This window comes from Leuciscus leuciscus (genome assembly GCF_965113295.1).
Source record: "Leuciscus leuciscus genome assembly, chromosome: 22".
Lineage (NCBI taxonomy): Eukaryota > Metazoa > Chordata > Actinopteri > Cypriniformes > Leuciscidae > Leuciscus > Leuciscus leuciscus.
The window spans coordinates 18,416,942-18,439,589 of record NC_138746.1 but is presented as its reverse complement, the minus strand read 5'-3'; the positions used below and the strand labels follow the sequence as shown (position 1 = coordinate 18,439,589).

At 38.7% G+C, this 22,648-nt stretch overlaps 1 protein-coding gene across 1 annotated transcript; it reads right to left on the bottom strand.

Annotated features, from left to right (window-relative positions):
• Positions 1-14,543: 14,543 nt before the first annotated feature.
• On the bottom strand, positions 14,544-20,745 carry osr1 (odd-skipped related transcription factor 1). Its single transcript, XM_082153165.1, has 3 exons — positions 20,486-20,745; positions 16,359-17,039; positions 14,544-15,597 (listed from the first exon to the last, which is right to left on the bottom strand). The coding sequence occupies exons 2-3, from the start codon at positions 17,018-17,020 to the stop codon at positions 15,465-15,467; spliced, it is 795 nt and encodes a 264-aa protein (XP_082009291.1). The 5' UTR covers positions 17,021-17,039; positions 20,486-20,745; the 3' UTR covers positions 14,544-15,464.
• Between the last annotated feature and the right edge of the window lie 1,903 nt (positions 20,746-22,648).

Below are 22,648 nucleotides of genomic sequence, written 5' to 3'. Positions count from 1 at the left end.
GTAGCATTTGGACAGCTATTAGAATAATGGAAGAGCATTAGCATTGAAGTTAGATGGCTAATCAGTAGCCAGACATGTTGGTAGCATTCAGAAGTGTATGGCAAGCCGTCCCACAAGCCAATTGTCAACCTTCCTTGATTCAGATACAACATTAGCATCCGAAGAAAAAAGCCATTTGTCCATTGTCCAAATTTCCATTTGTTTAATAATGTTTAAAAAGTCCAGTATTCAAATATTTTGGAAAGAAAAATCTTTTTTCTTACCTGTACATGAGAGAAAAATCGAAAATTAGATCTCTTCAAGAACTCTTTGACATCATGATTGTTTTTCCTAGTAATTTGATTTGTCACAGATTTGATTAGATAATTAGCCTGCAATTCAGTTCAATTTCAATTTGAACACAAACATTTCTTAGCCAATTCTTAAAGGCTAAATGATCAGTGCCTTGCTGTCTATTTTTTTTTTTTATTCTCCTTAGAAATTGTTGGAGAAGTGTCTGAGCCAATGTTGACTCTTAATCAAAACATTTCTAAGGACTCTATTCAGTTCCCTGAGCTCTGAAAGACCAATTGCATTTTCCTCTGGCCTACTATTTTTTTAAGTTTGGATGAACTTAAAGTTGAAACCTTTATCTAATGCAGTCTGTTTCCCTAAAGCATGTTGACTCTACAGGTCTCTATTTACTTTATTGAGGGGTGAAGACGACCCCAGGTCAAACCAACCTAAACATCTGAACTTAGATTAGAACGACTGATACTGCCGCACTTTATGGGACATCCTGAGAACACTTTCCCAACTCTGCCCCCATCTTACAAATCACTGTCTCCACTCAAGCAACAGAAATAAGGCTCGGCTTCCTGCATGCGCTGCAGTCCCAGAGGCCTTTCTCCTGTAACAAATGTTTCCTCTTTAAAATAGCATTTGTTTGTATCGGGTGTCTGATGGAGGAAGATATTCATATGGTTTCTTCTCAGAACTCATTACTGTGAACAACATCACCTGCACCACAAAAAGAGGTAAAAAAAAAAAAAAAAACTCACAAGCCAAAGAAATCTGAAGCTAAATCTTCATTAGTATATATTTTTGTGTGTGTGTGTAATAAAGCTTATATGTTAACAAAAGAGATCAGTAAATGTTAGTCAACTGAAAGCTGGTTTTCATATACAGCAAGAGAGCAGCAGTAACTGTTTATAGAGAACTTGCCACATGAGGTGTTATATCTCAGAAATGTAGGTTTTGATAACATTTTCCAGCTACACACATGGTTGGGGCAAGTTGTCACATATTCATTTGATGCAACTGACTACATAAGCATATTGTATAATAGGCTCTTTAGCACCAGGTTCCGAATTCCTTCATGTAGTAGAGAATGTCACTTAGAAAGGGTTGTAAATATGTAACTTTAAGGGCAAAATGGTGTAAAAAAAAAAAAAATACAGTTAAAATTATACAGTAACACTACAAGAGCACTCCCAGAAGTCCTTGTGCGATGAATCATATTTCATTATAGTTTATTTTCCATGTTGTGTTGCATGTTTATTATTGGAATATCTGCTAACACTTTATTTTGATGCTCCCCCATCAGACAATGTACTGACTATAAATAACTTTGCAAGTATGTCAACTTATTCTACTAACCTGAACCCTAACACTTAAACCTATAGCCTAACAGTCTACTACAGTCTACTAATACTCCAATGAGAGTTATAGTTGATATGTAGTTGTAAAGTTACTTAGTTAGTAGAATGTCTAAAGTGGACCATCGGAATAAAATGTAACCCAAAGGCCTTTTTATGGTGATTATAAGTGTGTTTTTAATAGGTACAAATGTAAATAGTAGTTTGGTATATTAATAGGATATAAGTTAATTAAAAGCAATTTTATGAAATATAAAATAAAAAATAAATACAGGCACCAAACTGCCATCCCATAATGGCTGAAAAAATACTATAATTTTTTTCTGTAAAAAAAAGAAAAGAAAAAAAGTGATGTTGTTGGTTTTTTGCCAGAAATGTTACTAGTTTTTTTTTTTTATACATCGAATACAAAAATGCTTTTCATCTGAACCTTTTTTTTTTTAAAGCACTTTATAAAGGTTGTTATTTTTTTTTACTATTCCTCATGCACTATGTGTCCAGAATATGTGATGCATTTACATTCAAGACATTTAGAGGACTTGCAAAAAGTTATTTATCATCAAATGCAAAAGCAGTTTGAGAAGAATGCTTTTAGATACACTTTTTTTTTTTCGTCCGCAAAAGAGCTTTCCGACTTTCTCTGTCTCTTCATCCAAGATGTCCAAACTAAAGGCATCTTTGCTCGGCAAGTGTCCTCCACCCAAAGTGCCCTGCTTGCTATTATGTGTGTAACCCCATCCAGCTGTCTTGCATTCACACAACACAAACTGGACGTCTCAGCACGAATAGCGTAGGCCCATGGCGTTTAACAGCGGAGAGGAAAAGAGACATACGGAACAGTTTCAGAGCTCTGATGAACAGAGAAATATAAAAGCTGCGGAGATTTATGGGCTGAAGAACGCCAGAGCAGCTTCTGATGGGAGCAGCCTGCCTGTGACTTCTCAGATCTCGGGAAGTTCTGGGTGGATGATCAATTGCAAAGTTTGAAATCGCTAAACAGAAACTGATGGTTGGAGCGATTGAAATCGTCCCTTTTCTCTGTGTCGCAAGACTGTTAGCATGTAAGGTATGTTCTGGCTAAACGCAGATCCTGTCTTCTATCTCTGGTAGACCTGTCCAGACCTTTTCCCACACTCTTTTTTTGTCTTTCTATCTCTAGTTCCTGTTGTTGGGAAGTGTGCCAGCTTGACCAGTGTGGTGCCAGAAAGACTTCACTGAAGAGAGAGAAGGGTGAGAATGTTTGAGATTGTAAGGGGAGTTCACTAGGAAAAAAGGATAACTTGTAGTAATAATAATAAAAATTATAATAGCAATTATGTGGTTATTAAAATCTGATTTGTGTTCTGCTGCATGGATCATACTCTCTCTCTCTCTGTTTAATCTATCTCTAGCTACATGATCTTCTTTAGCTCTCTCGGTCCTTCTGTTCTGTGGTCTACATTTTGCTGTTTTTGCAGTCTTTGATCTTTTACTGCGCTCTCTTTTCTACACATTCCCTCTCTCAATCTCTCTCCCTCAATAAGTAAACTGTTTTTATCTCCCTTCCACCTTTTTTTATTCCCATCTTCCTTCTTTTAATGGGTCTCTCCCTTCCTGCTCTTTGGTTTGTTCTAGAGCTGAGATTTGGCAAAGCGGTGAAGCTATAACTCTAACAAAAATGGAACACTTTATCATCTTTCTCATTGAATAGATGACGCCATAATCTCTGTGTGTCCCAAAAAAAGTGTTCATGAGAATGTGGCGCTTTCCTAACGGTTTCTCAATTTTAATATCAGTAGTGGTTACTATAGGGCTAGTTGTCACACTTTTTAGGTCAATTTCTGAAAGTCTGGGCTATGAAAAGCTTCTTTTTTTTAAATCACCATTTCCTCCATTATTGCCCAAAAAAGGTAGTGTTGTTCGCCACTTTACGTTGTCGCAATGGAAACCTGCCATTAAACAGCCTATTATAGACTTTTCAGCAAGCAATTATGAAACACACAAAAACGAATTAATGTAACAGCAAAAATGTCAAATGTAACAAAATTAGCAAGAATTTTTTTTCTAAATCTGACAATTGTATTATTATTGTTGTAAATATAATAACATATAATATAATATTTCTTATAAATAAAAGTTATTGCAATTTTAGTTTGGCTGTTGTTTAGTATGGCTGTTGTATTCTTCTTTTTCTTTAGTGTTCGTCGGCTTGATCGGAGTATGTAAACTGGTAAGCTTGAGATCATTGTGCAGCGTGTCGAGCCACGGCTGCTTCGGTCGTCCCTTCGGTTGCTTTCCACTGACTTCCAGCTGGAAGCCCATTTTGGCAAGATTCATGTAGCTTGTCAGATATTAAGGCAACACCACACCGTTGCCGAATGTCATCATTACAGTCGTGGTCGAAGCACGTGATGCCGGAGATCCATTGCAGAATTTTTGTTTCCATGACACAGAGACTGCATTCTACATCTTTCGTCACGGGCCAACACTCAGCACCATAAAGAGCAACAGTACGACAGTACAGTACAGAATGACAGTATGGTCGATTTTCGACTTGAGACGATCACTGGTCTTCGATCTTACCCTGCTCGTTCGGGTCTGTTGTCATGTACTATATCGTTTTAACAAGTTGCCAGCCGATTGCTCCATGCCTGGACATTCTGCCCGAGGCTGGCTTTCACTTCAGCAAAAAGTATTACGTTGTCTGCATAGAGAAGTGTCCATGGCGCTGGCAGCTGTTGGTCGACCGTCTCGTGTGACGACGTCCATCACAAGAATGAATTGGAGCGGTGATAAAGCCAATCCTTGGTGGACGCCCACAGTAATATGGAACTCCTTCGTTGTTCCGGCAGTTGCCCGCACTCGGCTTTTTGGTTCATTGTACAGCAGCTTTACCCCTTCGATGAGTTCTTCAGGAACTTCATGGGTTCTTAGTGCGTGCCAGATGGCTTTTTGGGGAACACGGTCGAAAGCCTTTTCAAGGTCGAGAAAGGCAGCGTGCAGGGGCTTTTGTTTCTCTCCATGTGTCTCAAACAGGAGCCTGGTGGCATGAATTGCGTCAACTGTCCCACAGTTCCCAGTTCCTCACAAATCCGGCTTGATAGACTGTGAGACGAACAATGTTATGAATTCGCTTATCCAGGACCCGTGCAAAGATCTGCATGGTGTGTGAGAGCAATCGAGGCGATAGATGTCACGTTCGTCTAATATAATATAATAATTGTGAAATATATGCTATTGCAGTTTTAGTTTGGTTGACTTTTTTTTTCTTTTTTTTTATCTACATGTAAATTGCTGTTTATTTACTGGAAGGATCTTTGGTAATCCAGGCTTTAGTTGAGAGATAATCAGACAGTAATTGCTCACACCTTTGCTCCCTCAATCTCTCTTTAAACTCTACAGGAGCAGAGGCGGATGGGGGGGGCTGTCAGTGGGGAAGCATCCCTACCGCTGACCCTCATCAGGCAAATCACAGAGAAGCCCTAAATCATACACACACACAGAAGCAGACACTCGGAGCCAGAGGTATCGCTCAAACATTAGGGGTCATATTTACATTTGAGCTGTACCTACAAAAACATGCAAACACGTCCCTCTAGGAGGGAGAACTCTCACGCTGTGAATAGGAGAAAAGAAAACATTCCCCTGTGGTTCAATGGGGCGGCCGGGTCTGTTCACTGAATCTGCTTCTAATTTGAAAATGAAAATGCAATCCGTTCTGTACATACATGATTTTACAAGAGAAACACCAACAGATCATTAACTATCCATTTTGACGGTAGTTATAGAGTCAGTATGTTTGATTTGTATAGGTGCAGCTTTAGTAAAAGTATTTCCACCAGCGCCAGTGCTCAGAAAGCGTTGATGGAAATCTTCGTTACGGCTCTGAGATCGAGCATGCTGACTCACATAGACACAGGCACACCCATTTGCACGTACGTACACACACACACACACACACACACACACAGCTTCTGCAGATGAGGGATGCGCTGAGATCTTGTATTACTGAGCATCAGCTGCTTTCAGGGGAAAGTATTTATTTGTTGGTAGTTTTTTTTCCCTTCTTCTTTAGTTTCAAAAACAGCACATATTCCTGGCAAAGATTGCCTTCCTGTACTTTTAAACATAATTAAACAAACGTGTCGGTATTGCAGTAATCTGTCCGCTGCTAGCCAACTTCTAAACCTGCAGAATGTCAGGCTCAATCCTGTTCATATCACCCCGCAGGACTCCAACAGCTCACCGTGTTCAGTGGAAACATTTCAATAGAGCCGTTTCAGGACGACCCTTTTTGACCCCCGCTTTCAAACCCACCTGTTTGACAGTCTGCAAAGAAACAAACCCAACAATCTTACATTTTTAAACCGTTCTTTCTAAAGTAAATATGTGTCCGTTTTGTCCGTTCAAGATATTGAAATGAAAGCGTTTGCATAAAATTTGCATATAAGACGGAGAACACTGTGATACTTACACCACTAAAACGGCAGAAAGATTTAAATTCTTTCATGTCACAGTCAAAAACATATTCCAGCAAAATGACTTGTTTCATATTGTTTTATTATGATAGACGGATTGCTGCTCACAGCTTGGTCTAATATCTTTGCGTATTAGGGCAAACACATGCCAACAAGTGTTGATACAAAAAGAGAAAAAAATAGAGAGTAAGAAAATCTCCGGCCTCTCTGCTGTCTTGTAAAATGCATGAACGCCTACATTATTGTGCAACCACTCTGATTTATTTTGGCTTTTATTTTTATGGCTCCATATGTACTTCCTCTCTGCATTAGAGGGCCAAAATATGAACCATCAGTGGCAGCCAAGCCGAAGTTTGAATTCTTCAGCAATGTGCTAAACATTCGGCGGGCCCAGAAAGCCTAAACAACAAGGACGGTTAAATGCTACCCACACTGGTATCAGTTATTTACGGGCTGATGCAGAACAAGAAACTCCAAGTGTTAGAATACAGCAGGATGTGTCATGTTAACACTCTTGCAAATACCCTGAGGATTTTAATCACGCATATGCCTTATACGCTACTGTTCAAAAGTTTGGGCTCAGTAAGATTTATTTTTTATTTTTAAAGAAATCAATATTTGTATTCAGCAAGGATGCATTAAACTGATCGAAAGTGACAGTAAATACATTTATAATGTTACAAAATATTTACATCTCAAATCAATGCTGTTCTTTTGACATTTCTATTAATCAAAGAATCCTGAAAAAAATGTATCAGGGTTTAAAAATAAATAAATAAGCAGCACAACTGATTTCAATAATAATAATAAATTTTTCTTGAGCAGCAAATAAGCATATTATAATGATTTCTGAAGGATCGTGTGACACTGAAGACTGGAGTAATGATGCTGAAAATTCAGATTTGCCACCACAGGAATACATTACATTTTAAAATATATTACAATAGAAAACGTTTCTTTTAAAACTATTTCACAATGTCTAGAAGGCAGACAGACAGATAGACAGATAGATAGATAGATAGATAGATAGATAGATAGATAGATAGATAGATAGATAGATAGATAGATAGATAGATAGATAGATAGATAGATAGATAGATAGATAGATAGATAGATAGATAGATAGATAGATAGATAGATAGATAGATAGATAGATAGATAGATAGATATGGTCTTAATTCCTTTGCTTTGCTCTCACACTTTAGTTAATTATATGGATGTGATGCATGAAATGGAGAACAAGTACAGATATGATAATTGTATCCGTCTTCATGAGTTTGTGAGAGCGTAACCATCAATCACAATAACTTTGGATCATCTTCACCTCCACCATGTGTGTAGTCTGTGTTCAGCCAGGCCTCTGATTAGTACGGTGAGAGTGATTGTGTTCAGGTTTAATGAACAGATCGCAGTACGGTAGACGGCACACACCATCTCTACCATGTAACAGAATCCACTGTGACAAATTGACCCAACTGCTCAACAAGAGGCCAGCAGAGTTCTGTAATTCTCTCTGAGACCTGAACGGTGGAATATGTGCTTTTTTTTCTTTCTTTCTTTTGACTCCATTACTACTGAACACAAACTGATACTGGCAAAATTGTTTATTCCTCTTTTTTTCTTGTAATATGCTTGTCTACTCGATCAGTTATAGACAAACATTTGATTTCTGGCCTATTTTACTTTTCTTTCTTTCTCTGTGTATTAACATTTTACATACGTAACGTTACAACAGAGCATCTCTTTACACATGACCATCAGATAAAGAGTTCACATACATCAAAGCAATACAAATCTGAAATTTATCTGAAGATCTGGACAGGCCAGAGAGAATCTGCTGAACCTTTTTGTCACATTTTATGTAGGGAAAATCGGTTATTATATCGGTAATTATGCTGAACTAATTTAAATGAAAGAGTAAGAGTAATATAATCCCATTGGCTCTTGAAAGCATATAATTTAGCCCAAATACCTAATATTTAGCAAACAAGGGTGTGGAGCATATGTACAATGTTGTAAATTAAGTGATTTCCCTAAGATCTCATTTTGGTTCGAAAAGATCTCTTTATCTGTTTGCAGATGAAATACTGTTCTGATCTCAGTCCAGCCCTGTTCTCAGTTCTCATGCCCCTCTCAGCTGGATTCTTGTCCCCTAGATTTGTTTTAAGATGGAGGTATTTACCATTTGCGTCTCATACACAAGTAATGATTATTTTAAACATGAATCCAGCCACTTTAGAGGCAATAAAAAGTAATGTTTCTCTTGTTTGCAGAGCAAATTTACAGGTGGAGTTTCAACATGTGACACCGGTGAGCCAGGGTTCATGTTAGAGTGTCCCTAATGACCAATTAAGCGATTTATTTAATCGTTTGCCTTATTTCAACTCAACCTGCCAAACAGTAATGTGTTGAGCCAGAGAGTACGGGGGTGTAATAACTTGTTTGAGGCTGCGCATACAGCGAAGGGTCCTTCCAAAGGTCTGTGAAGCTGGCGCACTAGTGCTTCAAATATCAGACTGAACTAGAGTAAGACTCGTTCTGCCCATTTGTCCCGGTGGGGAAAAAAAAAGTTTTATGAGAGGACTCAATGTGCTTATGCTATTTGTCTTTTCTTCCATTAAAAACGCAGGGTAAATAGCACCACACAATACAACAGCTAATATAAGATGTTGGTCATGAGGAATTCGTCATCGCTTATTGAAAATGACACTTTTCCTTTTCAACAAGGGCTTTTTATTAATGAAGCACATTGTGTGCTGTCAATAGCCCATGAGTTAGAAAAACCTTTCTTCAGTGGGTGTTATGAAGTTGTTGTGGTGTGTATCCACAGAATATGGTTTTGTTTGCAAAGCAGATACATGTGCTTTGTGTGAACTATTGGGTTGCCGTAAGACATCAGCTTGTGCTTTTAAACGGGAACAAACCGAAACGGGAATCACGGGGTCACACTGATTTCAAGTATATGAAACTTTATACCTACAGGACACTAAGGACATATGCTTAATAAAAACAAACTGCACACAAGTTTTGCGTTTGATAATATCGACGGTTAAATTTAATCAAACGGCAATGATTAACTGCAAACAGTTTGTGCCGTAGCGCAAAAATCTAACTATTTATTCACTCTATTTTTGCATTGTGAAATGAGAGGTTCTTGGTTGAATAGGGGTGAGCTCCATTAGGGGATTTAAAACTGGAACCAAATAGCCTCTGATTGTCCAAATGTACAATATCTGCCCTTCAGCTTTGATATGGAGGCTTGATAAATTAAAGGCCCGACGCAATGGTCTTTAAACGAGCTGAAATTACCAAGCAAACTGCAAACAGGGCTGTTTTACCCTGCAGTCTTTGACCAATAATGCCTTGGATTTCGCTCCAGGGGTAATTGCTTTCCTTCTTTCTGGCACGCTTTAACTTTTCTCAAGGCTCCGCACCCAGTCAAATCATACTTCAATTATATTCCCCCTTGTTTCTTGAAATTATATCATAAACCGGTTTTATTGCTGTAAATTTGTATTTCATCAAATAAAAGCGAACCTCGGGCATGGGAACACTTCTGTGTCGGGATCAGACAGGTCTGAGGTAATGTGCGGTGTTGGACAAACATCCTCCACCATCACTGCAAATTTGATATACACTTTATGAGAGTTTATTGATAAAATGAGGCATTTTAAGCTTTTTCATCTTTAATTTGATCCGCTATTGTTGGTCTGTTTTCTGTGTTTTACGGTTTTGTTACACTGACCCACTGCTTCAGTTCAGCTGGAGCCGCTTTACTCACTGTTTTCTCTGCCCATGTACCTCTCACATGGGATCCAAAAGCATTTTCCTGCTTATTATTGGTAATTTCACTTTCAAACACACATTTACAAATGCACATTTGAAACCAGTTCCGGCTGATTTGTAATTTTAGTCTCTCTATTGATAGCTCAGTAATTAAAGGGCCGCATTCGAATTTCTGCAGGTGAAACATTCTGCTGGCTTTACCGCAGTAGTGTAAGGAACTTTAGAGGTTTACAATATGGTCATGATCATGTGGTTGCCCTTACAGAAGCCACACACTCGGTGTATATCATTATTGGAGTGCTGTTCTGCAATTACACTTGCCTTTCCTGCCTGATCTTTAACTAGATGAAATGTCTCTGGTTAATAAAAGTTTCAGATTCGGTCTACATTTACTTATATACTCCCATTAAGCCGTTTCGTGCATCTCGGAGCCACAAACCTCATTTCAGAGTGGAGTAATTTGTCTTAATTTAGACGATTGCTTCTCCAATAAACATCACCCTCAGAAGACACTCTCCGAATGAAATCAGCTCCGAACTGCATATGACACCCAATCGAAATACTGTTGTTTAAATTTTTACCTCAGACATGACCCCGAATCCGCGCCGAGTTAAATTATGTCTGTAACCAAAAACAAAGATGTTGAGGTTTGTTCTGAAATCGTTGGGCTATTACGGGGCCTGAACGTTTCCCAGCCCGGTCAGCTCTAATGAGAGCTAAGCTTTCACTTGCGCCTCTGCATAAAATAAAAGTCACATCAAATTTAAGAGAAATATCTGACCGAGCTGAGGTGCATTACAGCAGCTGGCACTTACACAGTCAGATTTTTATTTTACTCAGCAATGTTAATAGTATTATTATGATATATGGCTTATTTAAGCTTTAAAGCTTTATAATGTGTGAATGTGTGTGTCACTGATTCTTTGGGTCATTCCAGGGGGTGTAGGAACAATTTGAAAAGTGGGCTGGACATATTAAGGCCTTTGAAAAGCACTGATTGTCTCCCAAAACTCAACAATTTATGGATTATTCCATTGTCATTCAATTTGCTTTTAACTAATATACATCATAACTTACACTCTCTTTCACAGCATCCTCTTTCTCTCATAAACTCACGCAATGATTTACCCCAAATTCACCTCTTGCACTGGCACTCTTTCCTGTTGTACTGCTGAAAGATTCATCATGTGTATAGTGTGCAGTTGACAGTGACATTGTGTCTATTTGTGTGTAAAGGTGACATGACGTGAAGGCCAAGCACGGTAACTCATACTTGGAATTTTTCCTCTTTGTTTAACCCATCCAAGTTAGTGGATAGTGAACACACACACACACACACACACACACACACACACACACACACACACACACTGCAAGCCGTGGACACACACACACCTCAAAGTTGTGTTCATTTAAAGTGAATATTCTAATGCATTATTTGTGTTTTATGAATTATGTGTGCCTTAATTTGTTGTAAATGTATACATTTATAGGGGAGAGCATGGGTAATGCTCAATAAATTTAATAATAACTTAGACAATTAAATTATTTAAGCTTCTTTAAGAAACCAACCCTGTTTCAATACAAATATCCTACTTACATGTATTTCTCAGGTGTATATGAGCATAATTTTTACTTGGATAAAATGATACATAGTCTACACAGTTATCTTTCCTAAAAATGTCATATTGGCTTCTGGTCTGATTTTGTCGCAGTATTACAAAAAACTAAAAGTTAAAAGTCTTCTGCTTGAATGTAACAGCTCAGAAATGAGCATGAATACATAACAATATAATGTCTTTATTAAAGCATGAGCTTCATAGTCTTAAGATATGTCTAGTGTTTTGAGAATGTTTTCTGTACTTCAAGCTCAATTTAAACTGACTCAATTGAAAGTTATAAATTTGACACTGGCAATGACTGATAGGTCAAAGTTTAACGATATTTTCAGAATAAATGAGCAAAATGAGTCAAATTTATCGGTATAAACTTTGCAAATGTGTGTGTGTTTGCATTTGTGTGTGTTTTTAATGGCCACATCTTGCAGGCTTCACTTCCTCTTCCTCCAGTCTGAGGAAGCCATGGACACAGGAGGCCTGTGTGTGTCCGTCTGTCTGTCAGTGTGTCCTCTCTCCATCCTGTTGGCCTGCGCTTCACCCTATCCTGTGCATGTGCACTGTGGCCCACTCATGTGTGTGTGTGTGGGTGTGGGTGTGTGTGTGTCACCTGCTCCTGAGTTTTAAATGTGTCATCGTAGAGCCACTGTCTGTCACAGCAGTTGACCTCCTCGAACATCTCACTAAATCATACATCGACCAACAACATTTGCTGAGAATGTTCTCACCGCTTGTGTGTCCAGCTGATGTATTCGGTGTTGCAACACTGCGTGAGCAATGTTTAGACTTACAGGAATATGGTGGTGGTGTTATTATTTGATTCAGTTGCATCAGCGCTCACTCATGGGGTGTAAAATGTTTTGAAGTCGAAGCAACGGGGCAAGTCTGAATGTGCGTGTGTTCCTGGCTCTCTTTCGGCAGAGGGTCAGTTAGAGATGCTGATGGACTGATGTGTTCCGGGCAGGGAGAAGAATGAAGGACGGGGCACACCTCCATCCTGTAACCTCCCTCTCTCTCTCTCCTCCTCCTCCTCCTCCTCCTTCTGTCCTTCTTTCTAACCCTTTGTTGACTTGCTCTAAAAAGTGATTGAAGCAAATCTAACAAACTGATGTTGCTGTAATAGATACCATATCTGAAGCAGCATAGAGAGTGTTTGTTTAAAAAAAATGATAAATACTTCTGTCAGAACTTATTTTATGCTCCAGACTGATCTTCCTTTAAACTTTAATGAGTTTTTATGGATATGTCTTGATTTTCCAAAGCTTATGACACCAAAAGTACCTGAGAATTAATCCTGATAGGTCATGAAATGTTTTTGGCGGTTAAACCACCTCATATTTAAATAGTGCTCGTCCTCAGAATTTTGGGGGGAAAGGGGGATTTTAGGTGAACGTTTACTGTTACAGTGGTTTTGAGATTGCAGTCAACTTGGGAAGTATATAATTATAAAGAAAAACATATTGACTTTTCCTTTGGAGGAATGTTTTTTTCCTCAGGCTTAGCTCTTCAGTTTCAGTCTCTCTTTTGGTGCGCTGGATTTTAGTTTAGAATTTTAATTTTTAATTCATACACAGTGCGCTCTTTCTCTTCATATCTTCCTTTTTCCTGCTGTCAGAAAGATTGAACTTTAAGGTGTGATATTTTCACACATAATGAAACATTTTCCCATGTCTCCCATCTGATGATGATATTTTCTTTTCTTTTTCTAAAACACTCAATGAGTTTTGTATAAAATTAGTAATATATTGAAGATTTTTATTTAATTTTAATATTTTCTATTTTTTTTTTTTAAATCATAAAGTTTGTCATGGATAATCCTTCCTCAGAAAGATGAATGCATTTGTGTGTTATCATTGGTAAAAAAAATATTTTCAGGGGCCATTTGCACGAGGCCGTTTTAATCTAAAAACGGAAAACTTTTTATGCGGTTTGGCCGTTCATTTACACGAAAACAGCGTTTTGGGGGCCTGAAAACGCAGACTTTTGAAAACTTGTTTCAAAGTGCTAGTTTACGATACCAATACTGTTATTGTCCTCGTGTAAACTACAAAAACGCAAATTTGTGAACACGGTGACGTCATGCGCATGCGTATTACGTGTTCAGTCTATAGGCGCGTATAGTGTTTCTTTACAAAGTGACATCGTCAACTACTGGCCTGGCAGTATAATACCGTGTTTTTACATATAATACTATTATTATTAATATTATTATTTTTATATTATTATTTTATGCTAAATATATATTCATAATTATTATAATTTTTTTGTTGTTTGAGAATTACTTCATAACACAGCATTTCAGTTCTCATCATGCTGTAAGATGATTCTGAGAAGAATTCTGATTCCTCTGCCCATTGACCACTTCTTGCAAGCCAAGGGCGATGATGTCAGGGCGAAAGTAATCATGACTGTGCACGGAAACTCACATCATACACAAACCCACACATATGCTACACACTCACAATTCCTGTGAACAAACCCAAGAGACCAGCTCTGGGTGTAGAGCAAGAACTGTATCACAGATGTTGTGAAAGTGTTTGGCACTTTGCTCATCATAGCAGAGGCAATAAATCTGATGTTGTGGTCTGAATTTGGAATGGTGAGTTTTTAAAGATTCTTCCCCATTTGTGTTTTTAAATTGTGCGTGGGTCCGAGCGCCGCTTGAGAAACGCTGTTTCTGTAATGAGCCAATTCATCTGGGCCTGTAAGAATGACTGGCTCTGATGATCCTTGTTCTTTGAAGCTTTCTGCAGCTAATTCTGGAGTTTAAAAATAGATCCGCCCAAGTTCACCTTGTTTAGTTAGAGTGTGTGCCGAGTAAAGGATCTAACACTGCTGATAATTCTAGAACAAGTCTCTTTTTTTGTCTCTCTAAACTCCCCATTTAACCTCTGAATTGTGTTTGCAGGTGTGTCTGTTTACACTGATTTCTTTATGAAACATGAACTTTCATGCCCTATGATCTAAAGCTCAGAGAAAGAATAGGGATGCTCATGAGGACAGCAGCAGATGTCATCCCCCAGGCCATTGTGAAGTCAATCCATGTCTACAAACCGCAGATCATTATTTATTGATTTATTCAGTCGAGTGTAGAGCACATTGTTTATCCCTGCTTTTTGTTTAATGTTGAATTAGTCTGTGAAGACAAATCCCCTTTATTTGTGCCCGTTGTACCCATGTATCACCAGATTTAACATTTCAAAAAATGTGCTGAGAAGGATTTTATATATGGTTAGGATTTGCATTACGACAAACATGCATTTGATACAGAAATGACTATTTATTTTCAAAAATAAGTTTAAGGAATCCAGTGATACATGTAAATAAACAATAATCAGATTAAAGTGCCAAATATCAGTTATACAAAAAGGAATCTGTACAAAAGGAGGAATTACATGATTGAAGGTCTTTGGTGAGAAGGAATGATTGTTCGACTGACTTTGGGTTTTAAATGCGAGAGCTTTGGTGGGCTCTCAGTAACTGCATAGGTCCGAAGAGTCTGCCTTCATCAACGACAATGTCAACAATATCTAGAAAAATCACTGTGTACAAAAATAAAACAACAGATCATTCGGAATGGAGCAGTGCAGATTAAAATCACAGATCTCACTATAGCTGTTCTCTTTGGTGTCGGCGCTCTTCTTGCTTATTTGTTCTTTCTTAAACAAATCAATCAGTTTGATTGTCTTAAATCCATGTTAAAGCTTCTGCTCAGTCCCGTGATTTCTCATTCGGGTTCTCCATTCCTTTGTTTCAGTCAAACTTTAAGGCATCATGGCTGTAGGTTATGGAAGGATGCCTTTTCAGGAAGCTCTTAGGTCAAGCCTAATCCATCTTTGGTGCGTGAAGCCGTGCGCAGAGGTCCACGGCCCTCAGATGGAGTCTCCGTGGCCTTGGAATGACAATGTTTTTGGCTGGAGTCACTAGGTTTTGTTTTATAGTGTCCCCATTGATTGAAGAAGATGCCCTCACTTTATCTTGGCTGGTTTGAGCTCCTTGACCTGCATGTGTAATGTTTTGTGGACAGCAAGAGTTCTGGACTGACAGAAACCCTTTCCACACTCCTGGCATTTAAATGGCTTCTCTTTGGAATGGATGTACCTTTAGAAATGAGAGAGAGAGAGAATAGTTGCGGTTTGTTAATGGCTGTAAGCATGTTTACATCTTAAACAACAGATTTTAAAGTGGTCTGAGCATTTTTCTAAGATTGCATATCCTGCGTTTCAGTATTCTGCCAAAAATGTGAACTATTGAAATGATGGCAATTTTAAATTGAAGCTAGTGCAGTAGTTATATCTGCCTTGTCATGACAAATCTTTGGGTCTGCAAATGTTAATTAAATCTCATACATGATGCATATCTAGCGATAATTGTCAGTGAGGAAAAGAGCCAAGATCATTACTGAAGAACTGAAGGAGATTGTTCAGCATGTCTCAACTAATTTAGATCATTCTTATAGTACTGGAATATCGAATGCCATAAATCACCAGAGCAGGTGTGGTTTAAAACAAAACTGATTTTTTTGCATCTGTTGTGCTTGAGGCTTAACTTTAACCACATCAACTCTAAGCTCAAATTGTCATTTTATATAAAAATCTGCATAACATTTAATATTTGCATTTATATGTGTGCATATAAACTTTTAATAACAAGTATTTAACATTATACCCTGTTATTTTCTAACTGGAATGATGGGAGAGTATTACCAGGTGTGGTAATGCATGATGAGGTCATGATTGGAACAGAATCTGCAGGAGGTTGGGAGTTTGTGGGTGGGCAGGAGTTTACGTTACTGTACGCTTTATGTATGAATGGGCAGGTATAAGCAGGAATGTGTTTCTAGATCAGCTGTAAACCCTTACCTGTGGTCTCTCAGGTGGTCCTGCCTCCTGAAGGCCTTGTGACAGATGTCACAAGTGTACGGCCGTTCGTCTGTGTGCGTGCGCTCGTGGATCAACAGGTTGTAGGACTTAGTGAAGTGGCGGCCACAGAACTTGCACACAAACTCCTTTTTCGTCTTGGACGGAAGTCGTCCCCGGCTGGGTTTTCTTTCCGGCGAGGAGAGCTTGGCCACATCCAGCAGACAGCCCAACGAGGGCGAGCGAACGTGCCCATTGTTAATGCTCAGATCTTCCGCCTTCAGGGCGTCGTCCTGCGTGGCGGCCGCTGCCAGGTTGGCAAAGTCAAAACGAGGTTTGCTTTTGCTGGATGCTCCAGAACCAGGCCCGGGGGATTCCTGCTTGGTGGGCTGGACGAGATGGGGGAACAGAGGGATCGAGGGTAGAGGGAAGCGGGCGTCCACCAGGCCAGGCAGCTTGGAGAAGGTACAGCGGGGCAAAGTGAACGGTGGGTAGCCCAGAGTCCACTGGTGCAGGTGGACGGCATGCAGGGCACTGAAACTATATATGCTGGGCATGTGGTCGGCGGGCAAATGCAACCCGTTGGAGGTCTGAAGGAAGGAATAGTTCGCCAGCTGCAGAGAGGGATGAAGAGGCACGGGTGCTGGGAGCGTCTTACTGCCCATGTCTGATTCCAGAAAGTTTCTGTTAGAGACAAAGACAGAAAGAGAAATGAGTAAAGTAAGAGCAAATAACATAATATCTCAAAAATAATACACCTGCAGACATCCATTGAGAATATGCTCACTATGTTTACATTTTCTGTTATAGTATAGGCCTGTATTATGCGTTACTTGGAAACAGTTTGTTTTAGGTCCTTACAGGCTGAAGGGACTTCCCTAAAAAGAAAAAGAAAAACACGCGCGCACACTCACGTCAAGACATAAACTGCACATGTCAAGTGAGACACCTTGTCTGACATATTGAAAGAGCACACTTCAACATGAGCACAAAGCAATGCTCAAGCCTGCCAGATGAGTGTATGTGCGTACATTTTGGTGTGGGCGTCTTCTGAAAACCGAAAATATGCCTATGGCCATGAAGACGAAAGACAGTAGGTGACATATCTGCCTCAACTGTTTAATCAGGTTGGATGAGAACAGACACAAAGCACAATAACTCCTCTTTGTCTCATCAGGAACTACAAGCACACACACTCAAACAAACAGGCTTGGTGTGTGTATACAGTGTTACTCATATTGTCTGGAGATTTTTTTTTTTTTTTTCACACAGTTTTATAAGTAGGCTACCACGTGAAACTAAACAGTGTGTTGTGTGTTATATTACTGTGAAAACAAAACGAGACTATGCCAGATATGGTTTTAGTTATGATGGATGAGGTCAAAGCGCTGCAAATGTTGTACAACATTTTAAGTCATAGCCTATACGTCATGTTTCTAAAGGTCAAGAAAGTAAAAAAAAAAAAAAATTTAAAATTTAAGAAGGAAGGTAGGAAGTCATCTCTAGCATTTTATTTTTTTATTTTTTGCAAAAAATTCTGAAATGTAAGTGACGACGCTTATCTTGTGTGTATTTCTGTCTTGAATACTCATCATGAAGCGGAGAGGGTCTGATCTGCGGTAAATAAAAAGTGAAATAGCTCTAATTAGTCTTTCTGAAGCTCAAAGCTCCCCCGGGGATTTGGACGCTCTGATCATGGCGCAGAAGTAATTGACTTTTACTTACGGGGGTCATTAGAGGAGATCAGGACTCGCTCCCGAGAACAGGCTCGTACCCTTAACCCTTTGAAGTCTACATACCTTTAAAACGAGTGAAGGAGGGGAATGTGTTAGGGAACTATCTGCTTAACCGCTAAATCTAACGCCAGTTGAAAGTTTTGGGGGGGACTAGACATTTCTGAATTGTGGGATTTCACAAGTGCTTGGACATTTTTTTCCGGTACATTGTTGGCTAATTAGTCGGATTTGCGCGCTGTGTCTGGATAAATCTCCCAGATTCTGTCCCCCACGCCAGGCAGAATCAGTGTTGTGGGGCTAAAGACGTTTATCCCAGACAAGGTGGTGAAAGAGTCTCAAAAATCACACCGCAATTTGCTGAGCTCGTGGTCGGCTACCCCCATCCACCCTGGGATACAGATCTCAAATGTGACACGTCCCCCTCAAAATGTGGTGAAACTTTATATATATATATATATATATATCAAAACATATTGTAGGCCTAAAGTAAAATCTGATTTGTTAAGCCTAATTTGAAACATCCATGCATTTGTAAACACCCATCAGTGTGTAAATACTACAAGAATATTGTCAGACGCATGGCAAGTGCCTCTGTCTATCAGTGACCCTCCTTATCAATAACTGTGATTGCTCAGCTTTCATCAGTTGCGCGTTGAGCGCGCGGAGGTCATAAGTGTTTTATCTCTCGGTAGGTGTGAATGTGCGCCTGTCGCGAGTATGGAGATCTGAGAAATCTCGACGTGTATTACAGGATTTAATCACGGTCTCGAGGCTCATGCGTTAACGACGAATCTTTGGTCAATTGTCCAACGATTATCAAGTAAGTGTATGTTTTCCTTTTTCCGCGCAGCCCCCTGAGAGGATGTGATCACTTAACCCTGGAGAGAGGGAAACACACCATTCATTAAGCACCGCCAAACAGTTGACTAAATATACAGATATATGTAAGTATTGTGGAGAAGGCCTAGTGCTTTATTGTGTTTTCAGTTTAATGTAATACGCATGTGTCTGTACTATATCATAAGGAAAATAATTGACAGTGTAATATTTGAAAGCACTGAATAATGGCTAGAGCATATTGTCAGATGCATACTGATGCACTTTGTGTAATCATATCAACACATGTAACAGTTAAAGCTGAAAAGGTCACAGTACAAAATACTTATTAATTTTAAATGCCTAATCTTTGAACTGATGCAATATCGAAATTCGTTGCATTTTCTCTCTAGAAATTAAACAAATTGTGCAGCCTATACCTTAAATGTTTTTATAGGAGTCATTTCTGACAGGGGGCATCCAACAGATGTGGTCATTAATTTATGACAAAACCATTTTAATATTAATATTTAAGGCTAAAATGCCAATCGTTATTAATATCTAAAATATTTCAATTGTTGGGTAGATTTAGATTATGTTTTGTAGAACACTTTAAATGCAAAAGAAAATCATTCTGGGACAAGAAAAACATTTATTTATACATTGGCATATTTTAAAATATGCCCGTATTATTTAAAACAAAACAAAACAAATATAGGCTTAGTACATATTATTTTAAAAGGAATGACGTTTCGTTTTTATTAAATATTAAAAAGGTCGCAGCCGTTTATGATTAATTGTACCTACTGGATTTTTCTGGGAGACAAAATATATTTTGTTTTATTTATGACCATTTTGATGCTTCCGGAAGACGTTAGGTGAACGAATAGCGCTTAAAATAAACCGAAACAAACGAATAACTGCTAATTTTCTCAACACCGAGCATCACTGTAAAACCATTCAAACCACACGCGAACCACGACTCGAGATCACCGACCACAAGGCCTCGCATGGCTTCGAAAAAATCAAGTTTTCTACATATGCATAATACAATCTAAAGATTACAATTTACGTGAACGAATTTGTTACAGTTTTTGAACGAAAAACATTTGGTGACATGAGAGCTGCTTCAAGGCTTTCCACAGACGACATTTGTAAATCTTAATTTTGTTTGAGTAACATGTATGTATTGTAAACAAATTATTTTATTCCCACAACAATATTTAAACGTATTGACACAATTTATAATCAATAAGAATTTGCAATGCGCATCCCACCTGTTGATCACTGACCCGATCCCGATTAAAGACCATCATTTACACATTAGTTACTTTGCTATGACTTTTATCTGCATTAAGCAACAAATTACTTAGACATTGCAATGAAATTAATTCAACAACTGTTCAAAGAATTTTCTTTAAACAGCTGAAGTGTTACAAGTTGTACCCGTCATGCTTTACAAGCAATTTCTCGCTTTACTAATTCATTCTTAAATGTTTACGTCTTGTGCAGGAAATCATTGACAGTGCAATAGTAAAAGCTTGTCAGAAATATTCCAAAAAGCCAGAAAATATTTACCAGGTCTTGGTGAAGCAGGGCGATCCAAAATAAGTTTTAGAGTCACTTAGTTTTCCCACAGCGTTTTTAAATTCAGTGCAAAACTCTCAGGCGCATCGGAGAAATGTTCGTCTTCCTCAGCATGTTCTCGCAGCAGAGACACGGGAAAACCCTGAAGTTCGCACAGCTGTGGTCCAGCGGTTGTGCGCTGTAAGTATTTGGTTACTCGGGGTAGAAACTCTCTCTCTCTGTGTCTTACTCTAGCTCTGTCTTGTGGTCCCAAAGTCAAACCGCCTCTTTATTGTAACCCAACCCGCGACGTCACACAGCCAAACCCCCAAAATACTGAAGTGAAGTTTCCTCCACTGGTACAGCAGCCCTCAACGCTGAAGGACCAAACACATGCAGACTTTTATCCCAGGCATACATGCTCGAGGACTGAACTGAACGCCACAGCAACTTTTGAAACTTTTACGTTGGCAATAAAGGTTTTCCACCACTTGCGCGCTGAAAAATAGAAATAATTAAAATGTGAACATTTTGCATTAAATATGCTACAATGACAAACAGCCTACTTTTTCCACATTATTATAATAATAATTATTATTATAAAGAAGTTTTCACTTATAAGCTGAGCTTAGAAAAGTCTAATTAAATAAACGCTCTCATCAATAAAGCATAAAGTCGAAGCATTCTTGTTTAAAGTGAGCTTCTGTGCGAGGTGGGGGCGGCAACAAATCAAGCTTCACTTTGTATTAATTAAGGTAAATATACAACTGTCACCTTTAACTTGTGCTCTCTGCGAGAAAGAAATGAGAGACCAGTTTTAAACCTCCCAAAACCATTAGTCAATTTGTCACCCCGACCCCAGTGAAGACAGATTAAGAGCACGAGTTTCATTTTAGTTACACGGGAAAGGTGAATTCAAGAAGTTCGAGCACTTCTCTTTGATACTAACTGAAGCGCGGTGGAAATTCTTGGTATAAACGTTTCATCTTGGGGTCAAACACACCTAGGTTAGCGTAAACTGCGAATGAGAAAAAATGCACGTAATCTCACAGTTGTGTATATAAGAGAGAAAGAAAAAATAATTTAGTTTAAAATGAAAATAGACAAAATGGTTTAAATTACATGCGTAGCCTACTTCGATTTCAACTGTTCTGCACGCATGTGACTTTTTAAGATTTAGGCTAAATGTTAAAAATACATAAAATTCTCAGTTCCCCTCTATTATTATTTTTTAATGGAAATAAACAGTACATTTTCACTAACTCTAATTTGTTGACTCGGGAACTCTGTTGTGACGTCACCCCACACAAGATAAGATGAGATGCAGGTTGCAGGTTCCTTAGAGTGAGACGCACAGAAACACTCAGTGGATCAGAGCTGGACAAGGACGCTGGTGCGCATCTGTTGCGCGCTCAATACGCGCCACCTGGTGGCGAGAGCGCGTAAAATTGCAATCCAGCTACTGCAGAGGCGTTCAGCCTTACTCCTACCTTCGTGCAGAATCAATCATGTTCTACCTGTAATTTTCAAGTGATCCATAGACTTAGATTAGCGGGTTCAGGTGTTTTTGCTGAGAGCTGTAAGTAAATTTGGCACCCTTTATATTCTGAGTCATTGTTTTTAACTTGTTTGAAAAACCTGGAGCAAAAAACAGAGAGTAAACAATCGATTGATTTAATGGGAGTGTGTATTCATGTGTGAGGTGTTTGGAAGGTGTTGTGTAAGCTTAGACGTTGGCTTAATTCCCCATCTCACACAAGAAGGGAATGTTATTGTAAAAAAAAAAAAAAAAACTATTGTTGGTTTAACTTTAAAAATTAAGTTACCTGCATGGTTGCCTTAACATTTTGAATTCATTGAAATTAAAAGTGTGAGTTAATGCAACAAAGGAGATTGGTTTAATAAATAGAAACTCAAAATATTATGTTATCTGAACCACATTAATTATCTAAGTTGATTTGACAAAAGATAAAAAGTTGTGATAAGAAATCGTTTTAGTGTAGGCTAATGAATAACAAATTATCCTTAGGCCCATTTTCCTGATCATCTACACAGAGATACGTTAAATGCTGAGTGCAAATGCCCATGCAGTTTATTCGGCCGATTTTGCTCTGTTGGTTTAATCAGAATATTCTGGCTGTCTGTGAGTCCATGTTGCATCACTGCACAGCGCAA